The following is a 12625-nucleotide window of genomic DNA, read 5'->3' on the forward strand; positions in this document are numbered from 1 at the left end:
AATTTCTACAGGGTATTTTCTTAATCCAAGATTTCAATTCTCTAAAAATATCAATAATGATAGTGAAGTCTTATTGGGGGTTAGAAAGGTAATCAACAGGCTTGAGCCCGATATTCATAAACAAATCCTGTGCGATAAAGAAGTAAGTTATGATTCAATTAAATAATTTTATTATTATTTGTTTCAAGTTTTAACTTTTAATAATCAATATAATCAATAAGCTAATAATATATTTCTGATTTCAGATGGAGAGATATAGATTGAGAGTTGGGCAATTCAGTACTGCTAAAGTTGCTGCAGTTATATCTTATAACACTCCAGCTGAATGGTGGTCTATTTATAGATGGGAGGAGGCACCAAATTTGACGCCAATAACAAAGAAGATTTTAAGTCAAACTGTGTCTTCATCACAGTGTGAAAGGAATTGGACTACTTTCTCCTTAATCCACAAAAACACGCAATCGATTGTCAATGGAAAGATTAGAGAAGTTAGTTTTTTTTGTCATTATAATATGAGATTGAAGGAGAGAAATTTAAGAAGAAAGGCAGAAAATGAACAACTGATTGATTTAAATCATGTTTTTGATGAAGACCCCTTGACTCCATGGATCAGAGAAATAGAGGACAGGTTATTAGATGACAGAGATAACCCATGGTTAGATGAAATATTGGGAGAGACCACGACGAGGGCAGAGGCCGGTACGAGTCATTCAGCAGCGAGAGATAGTATACCTACTAGTACTAGTCATAGTCCTAATGATACATATGGTGGTGAGATCATTCCATCTATATTTGTTGGGGAAAGTCAAGGAGGCATAAGGAGTAAAGACAGATAAACTGAGGATATACATACATATCAGCGACGTCGTCATGAGATGCATTTTGGTTCCTATGATTATGGTACATCGAGTATTTATTATTTGGAGCCATCACAAGATCCATATGCTAGTTATTATACTCAGTATCCTCAGTATTCTCAAGCACAAGATTCAAATGCTGGTTATTATTCTCCTCAAACGCAAGTCACACAACAAGATCCATACAATATGATTAGTATGATGGAATCACTTTTTGGAGCATCAGGTCCTAGACATCAATATTTACAAACTTATGGTGATTATGATGATAAAGACTATATAAATTTACGAGAACCAGCTCGGTATTCAACAAAATTTTAAATTTTGAGTACGTTAATATATTTTTTAAGTTTTTAGACTTCATATGTGAGTAATTTTTGTTTTCTTATTTTTTCATTTTTTCTAATTTTTTCTGCATTTTTCTGCATTTTTAAATAATATTTAGAATTTTATATAATTAAAAAATAGTCCAATCCGATACGTATCGTTTTTCTGAACGGCCGATCCCGATCCCGATACTGGGAACCTTGATTATGACATTAGTTCTATTCTTAATATTGAGGATTTAGTGGCTTACAAATTTTTTATGAATAATCCTACTAAATCATATGCTACATCTGCTATTACTATCTCGGACATACCTGATCTACCACCCACCACTTCTCTTTTTCCATCCACACTACAAGGAAAAATAGAAGCTATTTTAAATGATCAAATAACATCTACTTTAAGAGTTTATCGTTTTCTAGCTCGCTGACATGGTTGACTAGAGTCCGATTGTACATAGAAAACTCGCTAAGAGTTACGGCAGCTTGATCCTAACATTTTGGAGTTCTATTAGAGCTATCCTCAACCTTACTCGGGAGAGTTGGTGTGGATACTACTATTCGATATGTTTGTTCTTACAGGCATAAGAGAGCTGCACCTATGGCTTTCTGGCTTAATGAGGGTTTTAACTAGTCTTGCAAGGCTATTTTCGTTATTTTTCTTTATTAGACTATTTTTATCTTTTACTTATTAGGGCATCATGGTTAGTTTAGTCTTTTGCATTGCTTTGCCTATATAAAAGCTTGTAGTCCTCTTTTTTTAATTAATAAATATTTTGAGAGTTTTAATATACTGAGTGTTTAGTTGGTGGATTCCAACGTCAATGCATTCCGACACCCTAGTTGGTGGATTTCCTGACTTAGTTACTTTTTCTACGTATCTTCTCAAATTTGCGATCAAGAAGTTTATCCTATATCACTCTATCTCTTTGTTCTTTTGCAAAAGAATCTTTTATGTTTGTTTATCCCATTTTCCCCCGTTCTTAAATTGTAACTTGTGGATTAATAGAGGTGTATTTGTCTCAAGGATTTCTACTTCTTGGTCTTTTACTTCCATCTTCTAAAATTTCTAGATTTTCCCTTTCTCTAAATATGTTTTCTTCTGCCCTCAATTTTGCTTCCGTCTTCTTAATTTAGCCTCCTTTCTCTTTTGGTATCTCTCTAGATGCTCTTTAGTAATCTTTTTGGCCTTATCATTAGCTTTTGGAGAAGGTGCATCGCCTCTAACATAAGCAATATGCTTCTTAAATCTACTAATTACTTTCTTGGTGAACTTCCTATAAAATTTACATTTCACCGTGTTGGCATCATTTTTATTTGGAAACTATTAATATTGCCACCTTGGACCATTGGAGCCAATAAACAAAAAAGATTTAGATGATGTCTTAAGTATGAACACTTTGTGGACATACCTTAAATTGCTATTTAGAAATATATTTGCTATTTTGCGAGGATGCACCAGAAGTGGTTATCTTGGGTTGAGTTTTGGTATAATATGTTCTATCAGTAAACATAAAAAATGAACCCCTTTGAGATGGTGTATGATAGACCATCATTGACTATGCATGCTATGAATCTGGTTCCACAAGTATGACATTGGTTGATCAAGAATTGAACAGCCTTGATGAGATTTTGCAACTTCTAAAAGACAACTTGGTGATTTCTCGCTATCAAATGAAAGTTCAGTAGGATCGTCGAGAATTAGAAATTTCAACTGGGAGACTGGGTGTTCCTCAAGTTGTAATCGTATTCGTAGACATCAGTGTAGGTGCAGCGAACAAGAAATTAGTCGCTCATTTTTATGGGCCATTTGAAATTGTTGAAAGGATTAGACCGATCACGTACTGTCTGCAAATTTCGGAAGGATGACGCATTCATCCGATGTTTCATGTGTCAGCTGAAGAGGCAGATCCGTTGTAGGCGGGTGCAGTTTTCCCTATCTATCTCAATTCGCTGACACTAGAGAAATTGTCTTAGAACCTAAAGAGATTCAAAAATTTCGCTGGATCAAACGTCACGGCATCTTGGTACAGGAAGCGTTGGTCATGTGGGAAGGATTGCTAGTGGAGGATGCTATCTGGGAGAACTTTGAAGAATTGAAGAAGTGGTTTCTACACATAAATCTTGAGGACAAGATTCGTCTTCAAAGGGAAGGGAGTGATAGAAATGGAGGTCTTACTGCTCCATTCTAGTTTATTTATCAATGGAGGTGAAGCCAAGCAATTAGTGGAGTAGAGCATGCAGCAGCAGCGCAAGAAACCTCTGGATGAGTGTTCGGGTGCCAGCTCTTGAGAGAAAGGCTCTCTGGAAGCGTTCGAACGGCCTTCCTAGCATTCGAATGCCAGCTCCCAAGAGCAAAATGCCCTTTAAAAGTATTCTAATGTCCTTTTTGGCATTCGACCGCTAGTCCGATTCGCTTGAGAAAATTTTCAATGCGTTTGAACGCCCTTTAGGCCATTTGAATGCCCTTTATTCCATTCGAATGCTTGATGGATGTCAAGGTAATTGATTTTATATTTCGATTAGGTTTTGGTTGTTTTTTTCTCCTTAAGTGACTAGTCCAGTTGAGAGACTAGGTATATGTTGTCTAGCCAGGGAGCCAGGGTTTGTTACCTCCTTTTCTTTTCACCATTATTCTGCTGTGATATTGCTTGATAGCATTTCGTTGGGCTGAAACCTATCAGACTAGTCCAGATTTTTCACCAATTTGACTATCGTATAATTAAATCCTTGAGCCCTATCATAGCCAACTATCGCTAAGACCTAGACTCATCCTTTATTTAAGTGGCAGGCCCACAACACCCCAAAGCTCTAGTCTACCAAAAACCAGTCCAGCTGTCCAGATCAATGCGCCCAAGGCCGAGTTCACCTTCCTTCTCTGTTTTGGCCTATATCTAGCCCTTTTAGATGGACCCTAACTTAATGTTGTATCAGATTCATTAGCCTATATTTAATCATATATTTTTCAACATTTGTTCGCAATTTTGGGTTGCATTAAATGGTCAAGACATAGAATAACTTTTTCTGAAAACCAATATGGTTCTATGCCAAGTCGGTCTACTAGAGATATCTACTTACCAAGATGTTTGATGAAGTGTGGAGAAAACTAGAAGGATTTACATATGGTATTTATTAATTTAGAGAAAGCTTATGGTTCAGATCTAAAAATTATTATAGGTGAAATAGAAGAAAGGAATATCTACTAAATGATTGATGTTATTGAGAACATTATGATTTATCTTCTATTATTTTGAAGATAATTGGTTGAGAGACACGTGATTTCCTGTAACCATGCAGTTCCACCAAATCAACATTGAGCCCTTATTTGCATTAGTTACAGAGGATTCAGTTAAACAAATTTATATGAGATTCAATGGTTTATCTGCTGATGATATCATTTTATTTGATGAATCCAAGGTAGGATTAATTACAATTGATAGGGTATGACATGGTATTAGGGAAGTCCTGAGTTTTAATCTCGCTAGGCCTACTTGCCATTTAAAATATAAAGCCCCTACATGGTAAGTCAAATCTACTTTTTAAACCTATCAAAATGTCTCAAGTATAGAAGTAGGAGTGTTAAAAGTATAAAAATATAGAAACCAGTCAAACCACTATTCGCTAACAACATAGGCTCACTTTAGGAATAACTTTTTTTTATTCTATAATGCAACTCTTTATTCTAGAATAACAGCTAAACATTATATCATCTCATTCTAGAATACAAATACTATTCATCAAAATCATCTTATGCCACACACTAATGCAATTAATAATTCACCCTTGATATTTGTATCGTTAATCTACTTTTTATCAAATCAAAGGGTATTCACAGTAATTTCATAAAAAATAAAATATCTTTGTCCCATCTTTTCCTTCACTTTATATCACATCAAAATTATTTAGTACACCCTTATTCTAGAATACAAGTGAACATAATAAGGATAGTTATTCCTAGAATAAAGACCTCATTTTGAGAATAACAAAAAAAAATCTATTTTAGAATTGATCATATTCCGAAAGTAAATGAGGTTTAGAGTTAACACAATTAATTACAAATTTTAAAGTATGTAATAGAAATTTAGAATCTAAGACCCTTTCACTTTAGGAATAACAAAAATTCTTATTCCAGAATAACAGTTAAACATCATAATAGCCATATTCCAGAATATAAATACTATTTATTAAAATTATATCTTATACCACACATAATTTGCCAAAAAATAATGCATTACATATGTACCAGCATACAATATATAAGTATGCTCCTAACATAGTAATAGACGCTGGTAGATAAGTAAAGCATGATAATAATTAATATTGTTTGCCAAAATATAATGCATTACATAGGAACCAGAACACAATGTATATGTACGCTCCCACTATAGTAATACGCGCTGGTAGGTGCGTTAAGCACGATAATACAATATTTAATGCATGCATTGCATACATATAATATTATAAGCTTCTCTTCCTCTATCCCATCAATCTATTTTAAATCAAATCAAAGGGTATTATAGTAATTTTTTCCATTATTTCATTAACTTTATATCACATCAAAAATAATTATTATACTCTTATTCTAGAATACAGGTAAATATAGGAATAGATATTCCTAGAAGACAACCATCATTTTAGGAATAATAGAATAGGTTTTCCTATTCCTATTCCTCCCTATTCTAGATGTGAACAGGGCCTAAAGGTTTTAATAGACAAGTATATAAAATATCATCTTTTAAGACATCGAAATTAATGGAGATATAATCAATCTCTATATACAAGTTATAAATTTAGAGTATTTGGTGAGTTAATATATCATAGCAGAAGGTCCTGAGTTCAATTCCCACTTGGCCTATTTATAATTAAAATGTTAATTCACTGCCCAGAAACAAAGAGAATTGAAAACACAGAAACAAAGAGGAAATAAGAGGAGAGGCAAAATGTAGCAAAAATGATTTGGTAACAACTGAGCAATGCTTTATATAATGTTTTTTGGATAGGCTATCCAGATTTGGGCTTTATATCCCATATAGTTTGCTTTTGGCATGCGGATGACTATATTACTATCATATTTTTAAGATAACGGGAAGTAGATTCCTATGACCACCAAGGTAAGGAAATTTCTGCACTCTTATTTGAGAACTGTATAGTATGTCAAGTGTTGCTTTTATTGGCTATTTATATGATAGGTGCTATTATAGGTTTGAGAGTATCTCTATTGTAAGCATGAGAAGAGGTGGCGAACTGGAGACAAATATGATCAATGGAGTTGCCTATAAGAGAAATTAATTGAGAGTTATTAGTAGATAGGTGGGTGTCAATTAATAATACTGTTAGTTTTCATACTAGTAAATTTGATTAATTAGAGTTTCCTATTTCTAAGAGAACTTAATTAGAAGTTTAGGTGTCTATGAATTAATATTGACGTTAGTTCCCATATGTTCCAAATGCCAAGAAAATCACCCTGTAGTCTCCTTCCTTTCTAATCTGAACCCTAAAAAGTAGTTGCTGCTTCCATGTGAAAGTCCTGCCTACTTTTATACTCACTCTAGAGATTTTACCTTGTATGTTCTCGTTCCCTTCCCCAATATCTTTCATCACTGGCTTATCGTAGTATGCAGCTATCGTTGCCCGCCTGTTCTGCCACTATCATGGTGGTTTTAGCCTAACCTAAAATGGGATAAGTTATGACTGAATCCAGCTGAACCCACTGGAGGCCTGAAATCTGAGCTGTTTCTAGTTTTGCATTTTGTTTTGGATTGGTACTGGATGGAATTGATCTGTTTCAATTGAAACTTCAAATCATGGTTGAAATTGAGACATACTTCTAATTTGTGGGGTGATTGTAGTAGATCCTTTCTTATTAAATTAAAGTTTTATAGGATAGATGTATGGCAAGTAGTTTGTGTGGATCAAAATGTTGGGAAACTAGAAGACGACATATTCAAAGGTTTGAGTTGCAGAGATGAGGACATTAGGATGGATATCCTTACTAGACAATATAGAATAATAGTTGATAACAGTAGACAAAACCTAGGGATAGCACCTGTAGAGAATATACATGAGAATATATTTAGATGATTTTGACTTTGTACATGTCTAACGGAGTTCACATAGTACACTAGTATAAAGGAGTGATTTCTTTTAAACATAGGGCCTGTTTTCTAGCTGAGATAAAGGGGTGGGTTTTAGAATAAACCCTCTTTTATTTTAGAAAATTGACTGAGATGTTTATCACATTTTTCTTTATCTCAATTCTGAGGTGGCCAAAGTAAAATAGGGTAAAAGGGGCATTATCCCCATTAGGCAAATGGCAATTTTGCCCTCAACCATTACTCAAATGACATTTTAAATGGACGAAATAATTTACTTTTTGTTCCATTCCTTCAGAGTACTGCTAAATTAAACTTAACTCAGAATATTGCTCAGCATTCTTTAGCAAGTCTAAGCAATGGATTGAGTGTATTGACTCCATCTCATTCATCGATTAATCTCTATTGAATTTGGGATCATATGGAGCTTGATCTTCTACCCGATTCCCTCGAAAGAAGATAGAGATTGAAGCTGGAGCCGAGAACGCAGCTGGAAGGTTTTTGGTGCTCGAAGCAGGTTTGGAACCCACTCTTATTAGTTAAGAGCAAAAGCCCATAAACTTCACTCTCTGTGAAGTATTTAATTATCATTCTCACGAAAGCAAAGACAAAGAAAATATTTGTGATTATTGCCTTTTTCTCTCCACTTCAATAATGCAGGAATAGGGGCACGACAAAAAAGAAAAAAAGAGAGAAAAAAAGGAAGAAACTTGTTTGGAACCCATCTATGCTGGCTTTTGAAATCAACCACATTCCTCCATCTGAAATCAACCACAGCCCCATCTATGCTAGGGCGTTTGAAAGGAAAGGGGTGTAGATCATGGAGAAGGGAAAAAGACACCATTTTATACAATAGCTTATTGGATCCTGGATTTAAGTTATAGTTTATTAGATCGTAGCTTCGAGTGATAGAGAATGTGAATTCTGTTTTTAAGTGATAATGGATCTTGACTTGTCCTAAATGGATCTCTCCAACTCGCTACACCCAACATATCTGCTATCATCTTCATGCGATTTACGAAAAGAAAAAAATGTTAGCGTGGCTGCGATGACAACTTCTCCGGCTTCTCCACGCTACTACAAAATGTCTTGATGACACTGTAATTGCTGACCAGCACGGCCCATGCTGGTCGACATGGTATCCCTAAGTAGGAACTTTCTTTCTAAATAATGAAAATAGAGGGATTTATTTATAATATAATCAACACAGGGTTTTGTTTTACACTGCTACAAGCCTGTAATGTAATTGCTAATATTATATGATATGTATGTGGTGAGAATATTTTTATATAGGTTCTCCATGCATTACATATATTTATGGTGATATCTATAAAATATGCAAATTAGGGTGAACTTGGTCATTGTTGTTTAGGCATGAATTTCAAAACTAAACATGTGTAGACAACAATGGTTTAATATTTTTTTAATGTTAAATAAAATTCCAAATATCTACTCTACATCACACCACTGAAAGGATAATAAGATAAATTTGATTATTTTTATTCCTTATCGTAACTATTATAACCAAGCACCTTGCACTTCATTCTTATCCAATATAATCACTACATCTTATTTGCTTTTCTTTTTCCCAACCAAAAGTCAAATAAAAAATTAGGATAACATCATCCATCATATTGTGAACATGTTTTATAACTATCCCTACTTTTCCTCCATACTTTTCCTTATACCGCAACCAAACAAGTCCATAAGGTTTCTTGAGGGAGGGAAAGACCAAAACTAACATGGAAGGAATTAGTAAGAAAAGTAAATGATAGTACTTGATTTGGCACAAACTTATGCATTAACTAGATGAATGGAGAAGAAAGATCTTGGAATTATAGGATTTGTTGTTAAATAAATCTATTCATGGTGCTTGTTTGAAAATTCATTGCATAATCTATTGAGATACTCACAAAAGAAACAAAGGTGCATGATAATGGTTGCAAAGTAAGGTCAAAAATAACATGCCTTTGATCTTTTGCTTTCATCATGACCATTGGCGTTCTTATAAGAGAGCCCAAAATTATTATGAGTCTGCGTTGCATGTACATGATTGGTTTGTCAGCTAGGAAACAGTTTAGAAGGTGAACTTGAGATCTGTTGGCAAGTCATATCCTTTATTACGTCGTGTAAACAGGATGCAACTTCTAATACATTGAATTTATGCCCTTAATTATAAGAAATCCTTTTTTGAAGTTTCACTTGCTACTATCTTGGCAGATAAAAGGACTATATAAAGGTGCATCTTCTTCCTTTATTGGGACAGCTTTTGAGAGCTCTCTTATGTTTGGCATGTACTCTCAAACCAAAAAAATTGTACAGGTTCGAAGTTTGAATATAAACAAGTTTGGAGTTCTAGTTTGTACCGTTAATTTCTCTCTTAACCAGGGGAGTGATGGATATTCTCATGGAAGTTGACTTGCTCTTTTATTGCATACTTCCTGCACAGGGAGAAGAAGCTCAGGGCAGCAGGCCACAACTCCAGGTAATAATTCCTTCAGCATTTTGTGGTGGAGCTATGATCAGCTTCATTCTCTGTCCAACTGAGCTTGTGAAGGTATGTGTTGTAGGCCCATACTTTGTATGTTTACACTTAAGTAGCATTGGAATCCTCTCCTTTTGACATGTAATGCTAAGACTTCTCCAGTGTAGAATGCAAGTACAAGGGAAGAAGGATACAATGTATGCCAGATACTCTGGCCCATTGGATTGTGCTCATAAAACACTCCAGAATGAGGGGGTGAGTTCATTTTCTGCTTTCTTCCTTATCTTGGAGCTTCATGGTTTCAGTATCTTTCTTCTGACAAACTTCTACATTGTAGATTAAAGGTATATTTCGTGGTGGTTTAGCAACTTTACTAAGAGAATCGATTGGAAATGCGGTCTTCTTCAGCATTTATGAATTTAGCCGTTATTGGATGCATATGCAGCTGAATTCTATGTCATTTCCTCATAGCAAACACTCAAAGCTTTTAACTGATGCAGGGATTGGCATCATAACTGGTGGACTTGCTGGCATTGCCGTAAGTGTTGAGAATTGGCACTGTTGCTATTTTAAGTGAGATAAGATTCCTTTCACAACCAATTCTTTCTTTACAGTTTTGGTCAGCTGTTCTTCCACTCGATGTTGCAAAAACTGTAATTCAGACAGCACCTGACACACATTCAAGCCGAAACCCTTTTTGTACTTTAAATTTGGTATGTGAATTCTCTATTGTTATCTTTCCATCACTTGTCTGAAACTTATTCATCTCTCAATGCAGATATACAAGAGAGTTGGATTTAGTGGATGCTATGCTGGTTTTGGACCAACATTGGCAAGGGCATTTCCTGCCAATGCTGCTGCTATTGTTGCCTGGGAGTTTACTGCTAAGGTGCTCGGGCTTAAGCGTGCTTAATAGGTCTGCTTTGTTCACTAATTTCTGACTCTAAAATGCAATTTGCTAATAAGATCTCACTTTTAATAATTACATACACTGCTCATGCCATGATTTCAGGATTTTCTTTTCAGAAAGTTTGCTAGCTTGGATATCTATGATCTTTGCATGGTTCTACAAGAACAGGAATGCCCTGCTGCCTCCTTAAGAGAGTTCTTTCCCAATCATGCTTGAAAAGGAAGCCAAACTGGGTTGCTCAAATGGTTTCATCTTTTTGATGAAAATTATATTCTAATCCAGTTACAGGAAGAATATCAAAAGTTCCATTACTTTTCATCGTTTTGAAGAGTTTTTTTTAAGAGAGATTTTTTCCTAAAGAATTGGCAATATATCTTTAGTTGGTTGGTTTTTACCGTTAATATGATGATGTGTCTTCCACTGCTTCTAAAGCAGGCCTGGATTTCATTAGTTGCCCAGGGACTGTGCTTTCGTGAGGTGGTGCATCTTCAAAATCTTGGAAGGAAACTTGAAGAATTTAGAATTAACTCAAGTAGTAACAATTTTGTCATCTTGTGGGTCCAAGGATGTTACATATTTGAGCAGATCTCCGCTTCTTAACTCTGATGCCTTGTGTGTCTTGTTAAGATTTCCAGAAGGAAATAAATTTGATTAAAAATTCCTGTCCCTCGTTACAGCCTTCTACTAGAATTGCTCTACTGTATCAGGCCAATCAATTATGCTAAAAATTCTAGGACTCTGAAATTAATCTTTTAAAGTAAGAGGATCCTCTGAATAGTTCGCCTATGTTTTCATCTGTCTCAGAACATAAAACAGACATCCCCATGTATTTCTTTTCTTATAAAAAATCTGTTTTGAATTAATCTTATAAGATGCAGATATCTTTTGTAAAGCTTTCTCTTATACCGCCATCCACAGCAAATGTATAAAGAAGGTTGGTGTGTAGATACTGTTTGAAGAGAGTCATCAAAAAATATAATCTTTGCCGTCCTTCAAAATGAAAAAGTGAACTGACGCCAAAGAATGAACGAGTTTTGAATGTTCAGTTTTACCCAGGTGATATTGCGCTCTTTCATAATATGGTTTGAGAATTGAGTCCTCTATTAGGTATGCAAGTCGAAAGTTTTGAAAAATTTATTCCTTGAATGTGAGCAGGACAGAGATTGCAAGGAAAAAATGTCTGATCAGAAATCAATTAAATGCCCAATAGAAGGAATGTAATTAACACCACATTGGAAAATTGCATCCGTTTTCAAGACTCCCTTAAAGAAAAGGAAACTGAAAATTTTGGGAGAGGATATCTTATTCCGCTAGGTTTAGAGGAATGGACAAAATAAATCCTCGTTGATGTCAAATACAAAACTAAACCGATATATTTACAAATATTGAAATGAAAACTAGGTTTATAAAATCCAATTTATAATCATAATTTAAATACAAACTAAGTTAGAAAAAAGGAAATTAGAATGCTACTCAAACCAAAAAAACCAAATTCAAGTTCCCAAGTGAAAATGGAGTAGTAGCACAAAATAATACAGAGTACCGAGAAAGAACCGAGAAAAGTAAACACGTCAAGCACATTATAACACCAGTACATCATTCATGTGCATGCTCACATGCCACACGACATGTGCTGTAACATTACGCTACAAAAGACGAGTGCTCCTTACATGAGTGAAACCCAGGTAAAGGTTTTCCCCACAATAAACAGGAGAAAAAACCATACTTTTACAAATAATATAAAACAAAAAGAACCCAACCCCATAATACTATAGGCCACAACAAGCTCCAAAATACAAAATCATAGATAAATGTGATTGCCTATGCAGGGGCTACAAGCCATGTAGCTTAATTTATATGAATAAAATAAATAAAAAGAAACTATATACTAGTCTTCGTCAGATTTTCCATAGGCTCGAGGCCATTTACTGAATCTAAAAATATTTTCACTAAAA

General features: G+C 34.7%; 1 protein-coding gene across 16 annotated transcripts in view; it reads left to right on the plus strand.

Annotated features, from left to right (window-relative positions):
- LOC140796759 (mitochondrial arginine transporter BAC1) overlaps positions 1–11336 on the plus strand; it is a 38019-nt gene extending 26683 nt beyond the window's left edge. For 13 of the 16 annotated variants that reach the window (XM_073149862.1, XM_073149866.1, XM_073149864.1 and 10 more), the window contains 6 exons: positions 9496–9597; positions 9725–9832; positions 9923–10015; positions 10098–10333; positions 10539–10676; positions 10773–11336. In XM_073149862.1, coding sequence (XP_073005963.1) covers positions 9496–9597; positions 9725–9832; positions 9923–10015; positions 10098–10333; positions 10539–10676; positions 10773–10860 — 765 coding nt within the window. In that variant the 3' untranslated portion in view covers positions 10861–11336. Of the gene's footprint in view, positions 1–7702; positions 7793–7935; positions 8414–9495; positions 9598–9724; positions 9833–9922; positions 10016–10097; positions 10334–10374; positions 10474–10538; positions 10677–10772 lie in introns of all 16 variants that reach the window. The other 3 variants (XM_073149860.1, XM_073149861.1, XM_073149869.1) reach the window with 2 other exon arrangements.
- Positions 11337–12625: the final 1289 nt, after the last annotated feature.

Source organism: Typha latifolia, chromosome 10 (genome assembly GCF_019914945.1).
Source record: "Typha latifolia isolate L0001 chromosome 10, TyphaL0001v2, whole genome shotgun sequence".
NCBI lineage: Eukaryota > Viridiplantae > Streptophyta > Magnoliopsida > Poales > Typhaceae > Typha > Typha latifolia.